The 17,606-nt window shown below is 47.5% G+C and overlaps 1 protein-coding gene across 4 annotated transcripts in view; it reads left to right on the forward strand.

Annotated features, from left to right (window-relative positions):
- BCL9L (BCL9 like) overlaps nt 1-17,606 on the forward strand; it is a 50,176-nt gene that overhangs the window by 24,040 nt on the left and 8,530 nt on the right. For 3 of the 4 annotated variants that reach the window (XM_060268464.1, XM_060268465.1, XM_035139266.2), the window contains 5 exons: nt 11,502-11,883; nt 12,175-12,300; nt 13,353-13,551; nt 13,966-14,050; nt 14,398-16,675. In XM_060268464.1, the coding sequence (XP_060124447.1) occupies nt 11,502-11,883; nt 12,175-12,300; nt 13,353-13,551; nt 13,966-14,050; nt 14,398-16,675 (3,070 nt within the window). The remainder of the gene's footprint in view (nt 1-11,501; nt 11,884-12,174; nt 12,301-13,352; nt 13,552-13,965; nt 14,051-14,397; nt 16,676-17,606) is intronic. The other variant, XM_060268466.1, reaches the window with a different exon arrangement.

The raw sequence follows: 17,606 nt of genomic DNA on the forward strand, positions 1-17,606 counted from the left end.
ATTGATAGGTGTAAATTGTCCCATTTCTCTAAATCCTTTTCAATTTCTTTCCATAGCCTTCTATAGTTATTCTCATATAAATTAACATTATTCTTTGTCACTATTATTCCTAGATATTTTACCTTTTTTGCCACCTCCCAACCCGTAGCCAATTCTAATTCCTTCGCTTCATCCTCCCTCAAATTTTTAAGAATCATTTTGGTTTTTCCCATATTAACTTTAAATCCTGCTATTTCCCCATAATTTTTTAATTTAAGTTTCAATTTACCTACCGAATCCGCTGGATCTTCCATTATTATTAAGATATCGTCCGCAAAGGCTTTAAGTTTAATCTCACTCTTCCTAACTTTCAATCCTTTAATATCTCTGTCCTCTTTTATCTCCTTGATTAAGCATTCTATTGATAAAATAAATAGGAGGGGGGATAATGGACATCCCTGTCTCGTACCTTTTTAAATCTCGAATTCTTCCGTAATTTCGCCATTTATTAATAATTTAGCTGATTGTTCATTATATATTGCATTGATTCCTCTTAAAAAATTCCCCTCAATCCCAATCTCTTCCATTACCTTCTTCATAAATTTCCAAATCAAATTATCAAACGCTTTCTCAGCGTCAAGAAAGACAAAGGCTGTTTTTTGACTCGGATTCCAATCGAGGAACTCAATTGCATCTAAAAGAACTCTCATGTTGTTATGCATTCTACGCTTGGGCAAAAATCCCTGCTGTTCCTTGCCCAATATTCTATTTAATACTTTCTTTAATCTATTTGCAAGAATCAACGCAAAAATTTTATAGTCCGAATTCAGGAGGGATATAGGTCTGAAATTTCCAACCTCCTCCTTTTTATCATTCTCTTTTGGGATCAGAACAATGAATGCTTCTTGCCAGGTCTTGGGAAATACTCCTCTCTCCAAAATCTCATTTACCAATTTTTGATATATTTCTAATAATTCATCCTTAAAAATTTTGTAGTGTTGGTTTGCTAAACCATCTGTCCCAGGCGACTTTCCTTGTTTTAATTTATTTATTGCCTCTAATATTTCTTCCTTTAAAATTGGGGTACCTAATTCTCTTCTCTCTTCATCTTTTAATTTGGTCAAATTCAATTTCCTAAAATAACTACATAATTTTTCCTCACTTATATCCTCCTCTTTATATAAATGTTTATAGTAATTTACAAAACGCTTCTGGATATCCTCCCTTTTTGTCCAAGTTTTCTCCCCCTCCCTAATGTTTGTAATTAAACTACTTTCCTGTTTTTTCCTCAATTGCCATGATAACAAACGTCCAGCTTTCCCTCCCTGTTCAAATTGTCTTTGTTTTGCCCATTTTATCTTTTTCTCGATTTCATTTCCTATCACCATTGACAAACTATTTTGTAGAATTTTAATCTGATTTGCTATTTTAACATCCTTTGGATTTTTCCCCAGTTCCTTCTCCTTCTCTTCTATGTCCTTTTCTATTTTTTTAATTCTTTCCCTCCTCTCTCTATTAATTCTACTTTTTTGTTGGATATAGATGCCCCTCACAAAGGCTTTACTCGCCTCCCAAACTGTTGTCGTATTCATGCCCTCCCTCATGTTCACTTGGAAGAATTCCATCAATAACTTTTTCACCTTTGCGACGAACCCCTCGTCATTTAGCATCCCTTCATCCATTCGCCACCTACCTTTTCTACTCTCTTTCTCTTTCAGATTTACCATTACCGGATTATGGTCACTTATTGATTTTGGTAAAATTTCACTATTTGTCACCTTTAACATCAAATTTGTGGATAGCCACACCATATCCAATCTGGCTGCCGACTTATGGAGATCTGAATAATGAGAGAACTTCTTTTCCTTAGGATTCCTTATTCTCCAACCATCTTTTAATCCATATTCCTCTATTAAGTCTCTGAATTCCTTTGGTAATTCTCCCCTACTCTTTCTTTCCTTATTAGTTCTATCCATTTCCGCATTCCAGACCCCGTTAAAGTCCCCCATTAGTATAATTTCCTCCCCATCTAATACTTTGCTCAACTGGTCTCTCAACTTTCTAAAGAAGCCAGATTTTCCTCCATTGGGTGCGTAGATGTTAATTACTGCCACGTTACCACCTGGTAAGTGTAGCCTTGTGCCTACCATTCTTCCTTCTCCGTCCTGGAGGATCTTTTCTGTCTTAATATTTTTCTTTACATAGGTGACTACACCCCTCTTCTTTCTCTCGTCCAACGACATATATACCTCACCTAACCTTTTATTTTCTAGAACTCTCTTGTGTCTACTTGCAACATGTGTCTCTTGGAGGCAGATCACATCCCAGGCCCCTTTCTTCAGGATGTGCTCTACCTTATTCCTCTTCAGTTTATTATTCAGGCCATTCACATTCCACGAGACCACCTTGATATTCATCACTTTATAATTTCACTTTAATAATTCCAACCAATCAATAAAAAACTCACACTTTACCCTACACTTACGATGGAAGGTAGATGGAGACTTATATCTTATCGTATATATTTTTCTAACAGCTACTAAACCCGAAACCACCCCCTTAATTGTTTAATAAAGAAGAAGAAGAAGAAAAAAAGGGGACAATGTAAGAATCCTTTTGGACCTAATAGAATATTTAGATTGGGCCCCAGGTAAGAAGGCAGCTTTTATCTTTCTAGACATCGAGAAAGCATTTGATAATCTATCATGGGAATATATGGGAAAAGTATTAGAAATTAAAGGATTTAATGGGAAATTCATGGAAGGAGTTAGGGCAATCTATAAAAAACAATATGCCAGATTGATTCTAAACGGGGAGGTATTGGAAAGATTTGAGATTAAAAAAGGGACCCGACAGGGCTGCCCCTTATCCCCGTTACTATTTATCTTATCAATAGATTGGTTATTAGAAGATATTAAAAAGGATAAGGGAATACAAGGCATAAAGGTGAAAGGGACCACTTCCAAAATAAAGGCTTTCGCAGATGATATGATAATAATGTTAGAGGATCCGGCGGATTCGATAATAAAATTAAAAAGAACATTAAATCTCTTTACAGAAATATCAGGACTTAAAATTAATGAAGGGAAAACCAAAGTAATAACTAAAAACATAAGAAAAAATGAATTATTTGAATTGGAGGGATTAATGGAATGGGAAGTAGTCAAAAAAATCAAATATTTGGGAGTGGTAATAACGGCAAATAATATAGAGTTGTTCGAAAATAATTATATAAAATTATGGAAAGAAGTTAAGAAAGATATAGAAAGATGGAAGGGGTTAAATTTGACATTTTCAGGTAGGATAGCCGCTATTAAAATGGCAATATTGCCGAGAATTTTATTTCTATTTCAAATGCTACCGGTGATTGGGAAGAAAGAAATTTTTGACAACTGGAGGAAAGATCTGAGCAATTTTATCTGGCTGGGAAAAAAAGCAAGAATTCAATATAAATTATTGACAGACGTTAAGGAGAGAGGTGGATGGGGAGTCCCCGATCTAAGGATTTATTACGCGTCGGCTTGTCTATGTTGGCTCAAAGAGTGGATTTCTCTGGAGGATAAAGAGCTCCTAGAAATAGAGGGATTTAGGAATACAATGGGGTGGCATGCCTACCTCTTATTAGAGAATAAAGGGAATTCTAAACATTTCTCCGACCATGTGATAAAGAAATCAATTTTTGGAATTTGGAAGGAATTCAAGAATCTGATTGAACCCCAAACACCATGGTGGGCCTCCCCATTAGAGATGACCGCGATGGGAGGAAGGGGTAAAAATGAGAGGTGGCTGACTTATCAAGATTTAATAAAAAAAGAAGGTGAGGAATTAACTTTAAAATCATATGAAGAAATCAAAACATCTTGCGCCAGCTGGCTTCAATATTGTCAAATTAAGAGTTTATTTAAGGAGCATAAAGAATTAGGATTTAAAAAAGAGAAATCAAAATTGCAAGAAATTATAATTGACAATAATATAAAACCTCTATCTAAAATGTACAAATATTTGTTAGAATGGGAATTAAAAGACGAAGATACGAAATGCGTAATGGTTAGATGGGCCCAGGATTTGGGAAGGCCAATTCTCAAATCACAATGGGATACATTATGGAAAAAAACAATGAAATTCACGGCCAGTGCGGGTATTAAAGAAAACATGATGAAATTAATGTACAGGTGGCATTTGACCCCGAATAAATTAGCGAAATTTTATAAAAATGAATCAAAGATGTGTTGGAAGTGTAGTAAGGAGGTAGGGGATTACTTCCACTGCTGGTGGGGATGTCATAAAATTAATAAATTTTGGAGAGATATATACGAGGAGATGAAAAAATTGGTAAGAATCACCTTCAGAAAGAAACCAGAGTATTTCTTATTAAGTCTGATACCCGAGAATATTCCAGAAAACAAGAAAAATGTCTTCCTCTATGCAAGCGCAGCGGCGAGACTTCTAATTGGCCAAAAATGGAAGAAAGAGGAGGTACCCACGGTTCAAGAGTGGCAGTTGAAATTAATAGAATTCATTAACTTAGCAAGGATGACAGCAATAATTAGAAATATATCTAAAGAAAAATCTTTAATGGAATGGGAATGTGTAGAAGTGTATTTTAGGAATAAGGGAATTAAAACTGAGCTTGCGATTTGTTGGGATTAGAGTTACATGGGGATATAGTTATAGTTAGATCTATATTTACATGGATAATTGCAAAGTTAAAGGAAGTTAGAGATATTTAACGGTTAATAAAAGGGTAATGCAAGTACTAAGAAGATTACAAGGAAAGCGATATATAAAGGGTTGGGAAGAAATTTTAATTGGAGTGTATGGATGATTTTATTGAAGGATTGTAAATTATATTAATTGTTGTTTGTTTGTTTCTTTTTGTTTGTTTGTTTATGAGTTTGTATTTTTCTTTTTGTTTATGGATTTGTTGTGATTTTTTTAAAAAAAGATGAGAAATAAAGTCTATTTTAAACCTTTAAAAAAAAAAACACTAACTGTTATAGTCAGTAGATATGAGGTCGGGAGGGAAGTCTTTGAACAAGATAGCAAAACCCAGTAATACCCATCTATTGAAACAGCAGGTGAAAGCAAACAACAAAATCTGTGTAAGAACTTAAAACAAGGCCATTTAGTCTAGCATCTTGTTCTCATGGCAGCTAGCCAGGTACATAAGGGGAACCCACAAGCCTGACCTGAGCACAAGAGCAGGCCCGCTCTCCTGTGGTTTCCAGCAACTGGCATTCAGAAGCAATTGCTGCCTCCAAACCAGGGGTCAGCAAACTTTTTCAGCAGGGGGGCGGTCCACTGTCCCTCAGACCTTGTGGGGGGGTGGACTGTTTTTTTTTGGGGGGGATATGAACAAATTCCTATGCTCCACAAATAACCCAGAGATGCATTTTAAATAAAATCACACATTCTACTCATGTAAAAACACCAGGCAGGCCCCACAAATAACCCAGAGATGCATTTTAAATAAAGGGACACATTCTACTCATGTAAAAACACGCTGATTCCTGGACTGTCCACGGGCCGGATTTAGAAGATGATTGGGCTGGATCCGGCCCCTGAGCCTTAGTTTGCCTACTCGGGCTCCAAACTGTGGAGAAAGAACATTGCCGTTTAGGCTAGTAGCCATTGATAGCTTTATCATCCAGCCTATACTTTTTAAAAAAGAGAAAAGATCTCATTTAAACAAAGTGTTAAAAGACTGCCTCTTCTCTTTTTAATGAAATACCTTTCTTGTGGTGTCTCAAAATGTTTTTTTGTTTTAAGTACCTTGTTATGAAGGACATAAAATATGTGGAGTTGAGGCAGGCTGGCTAAATCTGGTGGAACAGCAATATGGAAGCAATGAACATCCTGTGGACTTCTGGCAGGAGAGATGCATTCTGCGGGGGGGGGGGCTCCCAGAGGCCACTCTTAGTCCTGGGGAAACGGATTCAGAGTTTGCAATGCAAGGAGCTGTCCATGTTCTTCTTGGAACAGGAAACAAAGGCTTTAAAAAGACTGGGGTGTTGGGGGTGTTAAGGAAAGCAGATAGGATTTTTCCTCCCTCACTTGCGATATACTGGGACCAGCAGGAGATCTTGGACAGACAAATGAAAGAACCTCTTTCCATGACATGCATAGGTTAATTTTTGTTGAAACCCGTCGCCACGTGGAAATGGTCACTGGCCTAGGTGGTCTAAGAAGGGGAATAGACATGTTCACGGAGGAGGAGAAAGGTATTTCAGGGGCTATTACTATGTGAAACATCCCTGTTCAGAGGCAGTCTATCTGAATGCCAATTGCTGCAACTGGGGGGGGGGGGCTGCTGGGCTTCCCAGCGGCATCTAGTTGCCTAAGGTGGTAAAGAGGTTGCCAGGCTCGCTCGCAATTTCTCTTAACGGTTTCTTTCTTTGCTTTGGCGTTGGCCTGATGAAGCCTCTCCCTGCCCTTGGGTCTTTCTTTGTGGCGTAGTGAGTGGCTGCCCAAAGGAGCCTTGTTAAGCCAGCTGCTCAAGTGTCCCTAGTCTTGGCTGGCAAGGTACTTGTACTTCCACACTACAGCAGCAACTGGCCCTGGTGCTTCCTTTCCAGGAGAAATAACCACCCAGACTGGCAGGGCCCCTGAACATCCCCACTGGGTTGCCTTTACAGCTGCCTACCCACTGGGCCTAATCTCCCTACAGCAGGATGCTGAGTGGCATAGCTGGAGCAAGCATGGCTGCTGGAAGGAGCCAGGTGCCTTTGCAGGAGGCTGAGACTCCTTGGCTTGTAACATGTCAGGGCAGGATCCTGTGTCACTCCTTGGAGGCCATTGTGGGTAGTAGACTGTAGCCGTGTCTTTGGGACATGTGGCTTTGCACGGAGGGAGTGCCTGCCTCTTTTCTTTCCCACTAAACTGAGATTTGCATGTCTACCCTTTTGCGGCAGTGTGCTGGGCTTGCTTCTTCCTCTGCCTTCAGCCAGTCCCCCAGAGTGGTTGTGCCCAGGCAGGGGAGTGCTCTCTGTGTGTTTCCTCCTTATCCTTTTCATAGCGCCCTGGCAAGTGCTGAATACTGCTGTGTGGGCAGGGGTGGATACAGGCATGTGGACACATGCGGAAGCATGCTCTGCCATGCACGCTGGCTTGGCTGACTAGTGCTCAGTGTGTGGTTGGTTGCAGGGTGCTGAGAATCGCCAGACTGGCCTTGGAAGTTGCACGGAGTTTTGGGTACTGAGCAACTGGTTGCCACTGCTCCGATACATGTGGGGCCGAACTGCTGGTGTCCAATACTTAAAGGTGTATTTATTTCAGGGTGGATAAAAATCATTGATTTTTTAAAACAAAAAAAAACCCCAGGTTTTTTTTAAATATTTAAATCAGATTTTATTTTATTTAAATCAGATTTTTCAAATAAAATGCTTTTGGGGGACAATCTCTCTAAAAATAGTTTTCTATTTAAGTTACATTATAGTCCAAAGGCTATTCAACAGGAGATAGGGATTTGTTTTTAAGTTTTTCATGTGTGCTAAAACTCAGTCTAAGTTTTATTTATTTTTAAAATTCTTTAACCACATCAGTTAACAAACATGGATACATATGCTATAATGTTATTGTTTTAAATAAATGGTTTAAATTGTTATAAAGGAAATTATTGTTTTTCTCCTTCCAATAAAGTACAGCAGAAAAGTTGTCCAAATAGAAACAGTTAACTTATTAAACCCCACAATAATTTCATAATTATCTGTCTATGTATTTCTAATAGTATAACCAAATCAATAATTTTTGATATAACTCTGGAAATTGATTATTCAAAAATCTGGTTGTAAATATTAAGGTTATACCAGCAAGAATGAGTGTTTCTGTAAAAAAGAAAGAAAGATTTAAATCAAGTCTTACTGACTAGTGATTTAAATCAATTTGATTTAAATCAAATCCACCCTGATTTATTTATGCAATGCACCTTTCTTTGCTGGTTCCTACTAACACTTTTATTATCAGTGTCTGGGTTTACCTATGTTATTGAGCTGCAGCTCGAGCATCTTTACTCCTTCCCCGTTCACCAGTTACACAAGGGCTACACTCCCACCTGCTCCCCACTTTTCTTTCAGCAGCCCAACAAGATGCCTCCTTCGGGATCCACCTTCAACTGAAGTTCTTCAGCTTGAGGCAAAGACTGGGAGGGGAGGGGCTTGCAAAAGCAATTTCATTTCGTTTTTCATTATTTTTATTTGTATACCCCCTTTTTGTATTACTATACTGCAAGGTGGTTTGCAAGCTAAAGAAACAACAACATAGGCAGCAAAGATAATAACACCTAATAACAATCTGATCCAATACAAAAACCATAATGGAAACATAACTTTAAGATAAACAACTTAATGTATGTCAAATAAAGCAATATTCAGTAATCCATTAGAACAATAAACAGTAAAATTAAATACCAGCAGGTAATAATTATAAACAGTTTACACTTAACAATTGCAATAAAGAATTACTAAACTATAATCAATAAAAAATAATGGCAGGTAGCAATGCATAAAATACTACAAAACCATGTAAAATGATCAAATTGAGAAACAAGGACCATTGTTTACCTTGTAGCTGAGGAATCTGTTCTTTAATCCAGGCCTTAATTTTTCCCAGTATATATCAGGACCAGCCCTTTGAGCAATTTTCAATACTATTATGAAGTCCTGAAATATGTGCAATAATGTTTTCAAGTACCTCTGAACATGTCCAGAGTGCCTGCCAACACCCATAGCCTCAACCTGTCCCCACCTGCTCAGATCTAAGAAGCAGCAGTCCTAGCAATTCCAGGCTAGCAGATCTGCCTCTGGGGAGACGGAGTCATGCCTGAGTTGAGCCCATTGCCTTTGAGGTTCATGAGGAGAATTTGGGGAAGTTCACTGTCCCACAGAAGCCATTAAAAGTTTGTTCCCTCCCCACCGAACAACCAGCCAACAACTGATATCCAATGACAGTAAATAGGAGGAACAACATACCAATGATTGGGAAGAATGGTGAGCCAGTGTGGTGTAGGCCTAGTGGTTAGAGTGTCAGACTGGGGCTTGGGAGACCAGGGTTCAAATCCCCACTTGGCCATGATGCTCACTGGGTGGCTTTGGACCAGTCACTGCCTTTCAGCTGCTTCAAAGGGGGGTTGTGGGGTTTAAATGAAGAAGCAAGAGAATCATGTGCACCACCTTCCCCTCCTTAGTTTGGGGTGGGTGTGGGGAAGGTGGAATATAAAATGCAGTAAATGTGAGTAGCACAAGAGGAATATGGAAGACCTATGCCCAGAGAAATCAGAAGCAAATGTACACGGCTGGGTTTTTCTGGGATGGGCTACCCAGGATGGTTTTTGAAAAAAAGGGCTGCAAGGGCACTGCCCCATGGAAAGAGCTACCACCCGAAGGCATTCCCTGGCTGAACTAGGGGGAGAGGGGGAGTGATTGTACTGGCGGGCTGTTAACCCTGGCAACTTAGGTGTCACAAATGCAGGAGCTGTGCTGTGGGCAGCCTTATAGACTGGGTGGGGAGGGGCAGGATTGGCGGCTTCCTGTGACCCTTCTTGTTTAACCAGGTCAGGCCAAGAGGTGGTGATCATACCATGCATATGCCATGGAAGCTCGGTTAGAACATGGTGCTCATAACACCAAGGTTGCAGGTTCGATCCCCATGTGGGACGTCTGCATAGTCCTACATTGCAGGGGGTGTGGGAATAGATGAACCTCGGGGTCCCTTCCAATTCTACAGTTCTATGATTCTGTGTGTGCATGGCACAACTGGAAGCCTCCGGGCGCAGGTGCCACCTGTTGCCCTCCTGCTATAGGACCCTGTGGCATGTGTGCATAGCCTTGGGTTACTCTTCCTGCTCCTCTACACCTCGCAGCAGTGAGCGTGCACCCTCTGTATTATCTGTGTCTGCCCCAGGAGAGAGCCCACGTGTTGCCTGGGGGCATCTCAGGGCCTTCGGCCACATTCTGTTCCCCACCAAGGCAGACCTCGAAGCAGGCAAGCTCCTCCCTTCTTCTTCTTCTTCTTCTTCTTCTTCTTCTTCTTCTTCTTCTTCTTCTTCTTCTTCTTCTTCTTCTTCTTCTTCTTCTTCTCCTCCTCCTCCTCCTCCTCCTCCTCCTCCTCCTCCTCCTCCTCCTCCTCCTCCTCCTCCTCCTCCTCCTCCTCCTCCTCTGCATGTGTCTGCCACCCCACCCCACCGCCAGGCAGGCTCTTGGCCTGGGTTAGGCAGCATGGAAATAAATCTCTCCTGGTGTGGAACGAAAGGGGTATAAATATCCCAGGAGTGATGTGATCTTTCCAGCTGCTATTAATAGGCCCCCAGAGACTGAGCCAGCCAGTGCGACAGGCTGACACTTAAAGGGACAGCGGCTCCCCTCCTTCCCTCCTTCCGGATTGCAGGCATAGAATTAATCTTCATCCCTGCCTCTAGGATTGCCGCCATCAGATAGGAGTTAGAGATGGGCGCTGGTCAAGGGGAGGAATGAAGGGGCTGGCCAGGCAATGCTGCTGTCACAGCCCTCAGCCCCAAATTAAACTTTTTGCAGGCATGGAAGTGTTGGTTGCCTGGGTGCTCTGGCCTCAGCTAGCTAGAGGGCATTGCTTCACCTGTAGGAATGAGTGCTCTGGGTTCTTCAACTGTGGCCCTGGCATGGTGCCCATACATAGGGAGAGGGTATGCCCCAAGGAAGCTTTTCCATTCCTCTGTCGTGTCTCAATCTGCCTGCCTGATGGCACTTGAGTTGGCAACCCTGGAGAGAGGGAGAGCAGTTCCATTCCCACGGCTGCCTCCGGCAGACTCCCTGGCAAGGGCAGCACATTGGAGGGGAGGAACAACCGGCTGCTGAATCACAGAGAAATGGTAGGCCAAGGAGCCTGCTGCCCCTCCTGGAAGCAATAGGAAAACAATCCAGGCCCTTTCAAAACATCCACATAGTTTTCCATAGAGATCTAGCTCTGTTCCACTGGAATTGGGTGAAGCTGTGCAAGTGCTTCTTCGCCAGTGCCTGGGGTTAGTAATGGGCTGCATGAGGGTCAATGAGCTAAAAGTAGATGCCAACAAAGCAGAGGTACTGTGGATTGGTGGTTCTCATGTCTGGGAACTGGAGGGTTGGCCCCTTCTGGGTGGGCTTACACACTCCCTGAAGGACCAGTCTCTTACTATGGCGTACTCCTTGACTTCCACCTGGTCACTGGCAGTGCCTATGTCCACCTCCAGCTGATAGTTGGGCCACGGTGACTGGTCCATGCCTTTGTAACCTCTAGACGTGACTACTGTAATGCAGTCTAGGGCTGCCCTTGAAGATGGCTTGGCGATGGCTGCTATTGCAGGCTGAGTTGTGACTGTGAGCGTGTTAACTGTGTGACAGCACAGCACCGTATAACCTTGGTCGTGAAGGAACTGTTGTGGTAATTGGACTGGGCACTTAGGTGGCAGCTTGGTCTGCTTCTGGACAGAGAAAGCTCTCGCTCCTCCACCCCCAACTCTGACCACCATTTTTCTTCCTTTTGTCTCTCCCCCCTCCCCCCGCCCCTTTGCACAGGTGTTTTGCCCAACAGGAAGAAGCAGCAGGGACTTGGAGCTTCCTCCAGTGTCGCTGCCAGAAGCCTTAGCCAATCAAATGCACCCTGACAATAAACTGACCAATCATGGAAAGACAGGTAACAGCAGTGCCCAGCCCCAGCACCATAATGTGAGCCAAAGCCCCACCTGCAACCTGGGCACGAAGGGCGTGGGGGCAGGGAATCATGGTGGCAAAGCCAGCCAGCAAACTCCTGGCAACTCTGGACTGAAAACCAGCCAGCCTCCTGTGCCCGTCTTTGGGGCCTTGAAGGGCAAAGTGAAGCGAGAGCGGAGTGTCTCCGTGGACTCCGGAGAGCAGCGGCAGGAAGCCACCACTACCTCACTGGACAAGGAGCTGAAAGGTGAGGGGCCTGTTGGCTGGAGGGAGAACGGCAGGCTGGAGCCATCTCCGCAGTGCTGCCCCCTACTGAGGGCTCCTGCCTCTGCCCAACTTGGCTCCGCCTTGCCTCTCTTCCAGGCCGGAGGGTGGGGGCAGGACCAGCAGAGGGGGCGTGGCCATTCCCTGGGTGCCGCCACTGCTAACACTTAACACCTGCCTGCCTACCTGCTTGCCGCTTTCCCCTCTCGCTGCGCAGTTGCCCCTCTGGGCCAGAGGAGCAGCGGGTGGCTCACGGCGCATTCCTTCCTTGTAGGCGAAGTGGCCCCCCGGAGCAAGCGGCGCTGCGTGCTGGAAAGGAAGCAGCCCTACAGTGGGGACGAGTGGTGCTCTGGACCAGACAGCGAGGAGGAAGAGGAGAAGCCTCTCAGCAGCGCCCACAGTGAGTCATATTCCCCCCCCCCATGTGTGTGTCTTGCATGTCCAGGTGTGCGTGGGGAAATACTGGCCCCTAGTGGCTTAGCATGAGCCCAAAGGGCTGCAGCATTTTGAGCATCACTTACTCTGGGATTTGCGTGTTTTGCTTCCTGAAACTGCAGTGAATTGACGCCCAGAAGCTTTGCCCACAGCCCTTCAAAGCAGCGGGCAGCAGCCCCGCCGGATCACACATACAAACCATTTAAACTATACCCCTGCCCCAAGAATATTGGGAGCCGTAGTTTGGTAAGAGTGCCAGGAATTGTAGCTCTGTGAGGAGTGAACTACAGTTTGCAGGGTGGGGGAAATGGACTTTAAATGTATAGGGTTTTTCGTAGCATCCGCCTCCTCGGGTTCTTTGCGGCTGTTCAGTTTCTTCTTTTTATGGAGCGCATTTATTATGTAATTTTATTTATGCTAAAAAATTCGGTCTCACTTTTCCGGTTGGGTGGAGAAGCACAAGGCAACAAACTGAATTGTTGTACATACGAATTGTACATAGGTATTTTTAAAAACAACAACAACAACAACACAATAACAATAATCTGGTCATTAAAAGCAGAAGAGTAAATTACAGACACCCCTTGAAACAGACACACGCACAGCCATGACTTCCCATCTCCTTTCCTTTGGCCATTCCAGCCATTTCCTTAGCGAGAAGCCTCCCCACCCTCGTCTTCCCCAGCAAAGAGTGACCTGTGATAGCTGGAACCAACACAATGTGAAATGCATGGGGGACAGGGAGGGATGTCTCTTGCGGTGTTTTTTTTTTGCAGGTATGACCAGGAAATACCATCACATACTAGATGGGGATTGAAATAAACTGGGAAGGAGGTTGAGCCTCCCCTCCACGCTGGTTCATGTGTGGATTCACTCCCTGGATATGGACCTCTAGCTGTGTCTAGGCTTCTCAGCTCTCCGCTCCCAGCTCCGAGGTTTTCCTGCTGGACCCAACAGCGGACTAGCAGCTCCTGCTCTTGGCTTTCTAACTCCTCCTCTCCCCTTCCACCACTGCAGATTGTAATGTAGCGGAGTCGGCAATGACCGCGGCCTCACAGCTGGGCCCGGGACCCAATCCGCTGCCAGCCTTGAGCGAGAGCAACGCGTCCGGTACACCCCATGGAGCAACGCCCGGCCTGAGGTCGGACACCAGGAACAGTGGCGGGAAGCAGCCGTTGCAGTTCGTTTATGTCTTCACGACGTACCTCGCTAACACGTAAGCCTTCGTACGGCGGGTTGGGTTCCGGGCCTCCTTCTGCCCATGGCTGCTCCTGTGGCTTGGGGCACGGCTTGGTGGGTGGCTTTCCAAAAAACCCCACTTCTGCCCAGAATTTGTGCCCCTCTCAGCTTCTCCCCTTGGCTCCCCTCACCTGTGGCTGAGGCCTTGCGGCTCATGCTTCTCCCCAACGGGAATGGAAAGGCCCTCCAGCCCCACGGGGGCAGCGTGGAGTCAAAGGAAGTGTTGGGTTCCCTTGGAAACCCCCCTTCCTCAGCCAAGGCATCCCTTCCGTTGCAGTCTGTGGGGAAACAGCAGGCAGGGCAACGGGAGAGCCCAGGTTTCTTAACGGGATGCATGTGGGCAGGGCCGGCAAGACGTCTGCTTGATAGCCTCCCTTCTTTGTGCTTGCAGGGCGGCAGAAGCTGTCCTCCAAGGCCGAGCGGATTCCATCCTGGGCTACCACCAGCAGCATGTGCCCCGGGCCAAGTTGGATCAGGTAGGAATAGGATGGGGGCTCAGGGCTTTGGAACTGCTGAGGGCAGGGGTTGTCAACCTGGTCCCTACTGCCCACTGGTGGGCGTTTCAGGATTCTAGGTAAGTGGTAGGGAGTTCTACAGCACAAGCTGAATCCTCCTTCCATCGAGCACTGGTGGGCGGTAAGGAAATTTTACCATCAAGAAAGATGCATAGGTGGGCGGTAGGTATAAAATGTTTGACTACCCCTGCCTGAGGGTTTGGGTTGGTGCGGGCCACATCATTAAAGGTGAAGGTTGGACGTGTGCACCCTGGAACAAGCCACCCACCCACCTCACTGACCCTCCTTCCTTCCTTCCTTCCCTGCAGGTGCCCATCCCAAAGATACAAGCCACTCCTGAGCCGCTGCCTATCAACCCGTCTCCTGCAAGCACCCCGCAGTCCCAGCCTGCCATGCCCCCGAGCAGCCAAGCCCAGGGCCAGCCTCCAACTTCCGCACCACCACCTCCCCAGCCTCCGGCGCCCCCACCACTGGGTCTTGGCCAAGGACCCCTGCCTACGGCCGGCCCCCTCCCGCAAGAGGGGGCTCCTGAGGATGCCCGCCGGGACCTGACCCCCAACTCTGTTGGGAATGGCAGCAGCAGCAGCACCGCCCCCAGCGGCACCCATCCTAACACGCCCACCGCCCCCAGCTCCTTGCCTGCTGGGGCCGCAGATGGATTGATGGGGGAAGGGGCCAACGCTGGGCCCCCCTCGGCGGGGAACGGGCCGCGCAACGCCCTCAACACAGAGGGCCTCTCCAAGGAGCAGCTGGAGCACCGTGAGCGGTCTCTGCAGACCCTGCGGGACATTGAGCGCCTGCTCTTGCGCAGCAGCGAGGCCGAGCCCTTCCTCAAAGGGAGTCCCGGGGCTGGCGAGGGGGGCGTCCCACCTCCCCAGGCCCCTCCACCCCAGGCCCACCAGGCCCCTCCCCCTGGGGCCGCTGGCTTGAAGAAATACGAGGAGCCCTTGCAGTCCATGATCTCGCAGACTCAGAGCCTGGGGGGCCCCAGCCTGGAGCAGGAGGGCCCTGTTCCCTCTGGAGTGGACATGGGTCAGCAGATGAACATGATGATGCAGCGGCTGGGCCAGGACAGCCTGACGCCTGAGCAGGTGGCCTGGCGGAAGCTGCAGGAGGAGTACTACGAGGAAAAGCGGCGCAAGGAGGAGCAGGTGGGCATGCACGGCGGGCGGCCCCTGCAGGACATGATGCTGCCCCAGCCCATGGGCACCATGATGCTGCGGGGGCCTCCGCCGCCCTACCACAGCAAGCCCGGCGAGCAGTGGCTGCTGCGGGGCGTGCCCATGGACATGCCCGAGCAGATGCAGCTGCGGCCGTCCTTTGCGGGGCCGCGATTCCCTGGGAACCAGATGCAGAGGGGCTTTGGGGGCATCCCAAACATGCCCCTCGAGTCGCTGGGCCCCATGGGCAGCGTGCAGCGCCCCCCGAGGCCCGGCATGGCCTGGAACGAGGACATGCCCATGGCGGGGCCTGGGAACTTTGCGCCCGGGAACCTGCCCTACTTGCCGGGGCAGGGCGAGGCGGAGCGCTTCGTGACGCCGCGGGCTCGTGAGGAGATGCTGCGGCACCACCTGGAGAAGCGGCAGGGGGCGATGCAGCGGCCTCTGGGCATGGAGATGGAGCGCATGATGCAGGCTCACCGTCAGGTGGAGCCAGCCATGTTCGCCGGGGAGGGGCTGGGCATGGAGTTTGGGGGCTCGCGGGCCATGATGAGCCCGCCGCTGCGGGACATGGAGCCGGCGCTGGGCCCCGGCAACCTCAACATGAACATGAACGTCAACATGAACATGAACATGAACTTGAACGTGCAGATGACGCCTCAGCAGCAGCAGATGCTGATGTCGCAGAAGATGCGCGGCCCCGAGATGATGCCCTCCGAGGAAATGGCTCGGCTGCGTGCCCCCAACGGCACTGCAGCCATGATGGGGGGCCCCCCGAAAATGATGATGGGCTCGCCGTTCCCCAGTCAGGGGCAGCAGCAGCCGCCACCGCCTCCTCAGCAGCAGCAACAAGGCTTCCCAGGCATGCAGGGCCCATACCCTGCTGTGCCACAGGAGATGGGCAACGCTACAGACATGTTTGGCCCTGAGCAGGGGGGCATGGGCAGCACCACGCGGCTCAGCCACATCCCCCTGCCCCCCACCACCAGCGCCCCGTCCACAAACATGCACCAGGCGCCTGTCAGAGGCCTGGGCCGCCGCCCTTCCGACCTGGCCCTCAACATGGGGCAGATGAACTCTCCCAGCGTGGGCCGCCTCAAGTCTCCAACGCTCAGCCAAGTTCATTCCCCGCTGGGCACCTCCCCTTCTGCCAACCTCAAGTCTCCACAGACGCCCTCCGCCATGGTCAACCTGCCAGCCGCCAGTGCCACCAGTGCCCCGCTCAAGTCCCCGCAAGTTCTCAGCTCCGTGCTCAACGTCCGATCCCCCACCAGCTCCCCCAGCCACCTCAAGTCCCCGTCCATGGCTGTCTCTTCTCCAGGGTGGGCGCCGTCGCCCAAAAACGCCCTTTCCAGCCCTGGCATCGGGCAGAGCAAGTCAGCCCTTGGAATGAGCAACTCTGCACCCCTGGGCAGCATCGAGCAAGGTACCGTAACGGCCATGGATTGTACCCTGGGAGCACGGACTGCAGAAGGAGCACGTTGCTATTGAAAATAGCCAGTTTTAAACTGAAATGCAACTCTCCTGTCCTTTTTTTAAAAAAAAATAAAAAGAGTAAAGCTTACATTTATATTAAAATTTAATTAGTTGTTCTTATCAAACAGGAAGTAGGCATCTTTTAAAAAATGGAGATAAAGCAGGGCGGGGGGGGGGGAGTGTCTGCATTTAGATGTCAAGCATTGGAAATACGGCTCAGTAGATTAACCGTTATATTTATTTGCTTGATGCTGAGGATCGGCTGCTAACAAGTTATCACCAACGTCTGGGTCCAGACACTCTCCTGCTGCCCTGCACGCCAAGCCCATTCTCTAAGCCCTTCTATGTGCTCCTGTCTCCCTGCTTTATGCGGTGCTTGCAGTTCTCAGGTTGTATGTGCCGTTCTGCCAACTTCCAATGAACATTTGCTTCCTGTTTCATAGGAAAACACAAATTATTGGGAAGAAGGATCAGCCCTTTCTTGTTTCTGCAAAGAGCTGGCCAATGGGTCTGAAAGCAGGTGGTCTGTTTCTGTGTTCCGAGAGAACCTCCAAATGGAAACCCTATTGAAATAGAAACACTCTGTATGCCAGCTTTCTCCAACCTGCTGCTGTCTAGATGTTTTGAACTGCAATTCTGTCACAGCCTCTGCTGGTTGGGGTTACTGGGAGTTGTAGTCCAACCTATCTGGAGAGCGCTAGGTTATGAAGGCTGATATATGTGCATGTTTTCATCCTGCAACTAGCAGGCACTTTTAATCAAAAATATACCTGAATGTGGGGGAAAGTGGTTTAAAACATGACCTGAACATAGTTTTTCTTCAGCTCCTTGCCCTTTCCCACACCGGTGGGTTGGGTGGGAGTGAAATGCAGTGGCAGTCA

Source organism: Zootoca vivipara, chromosome 15 (genome assembly GCF_963506605.1).
Source record: "Zootoca vivipara chromosome 15, rZooViv1.1, whole genome shotgun sequence".
Classification (NCBI taxonomy): Eukaryota; Metazoa; Chordata; class Lepidosauria; order Squamata; family Lacertidae; genus Zootoca; species Zootoca vivipara.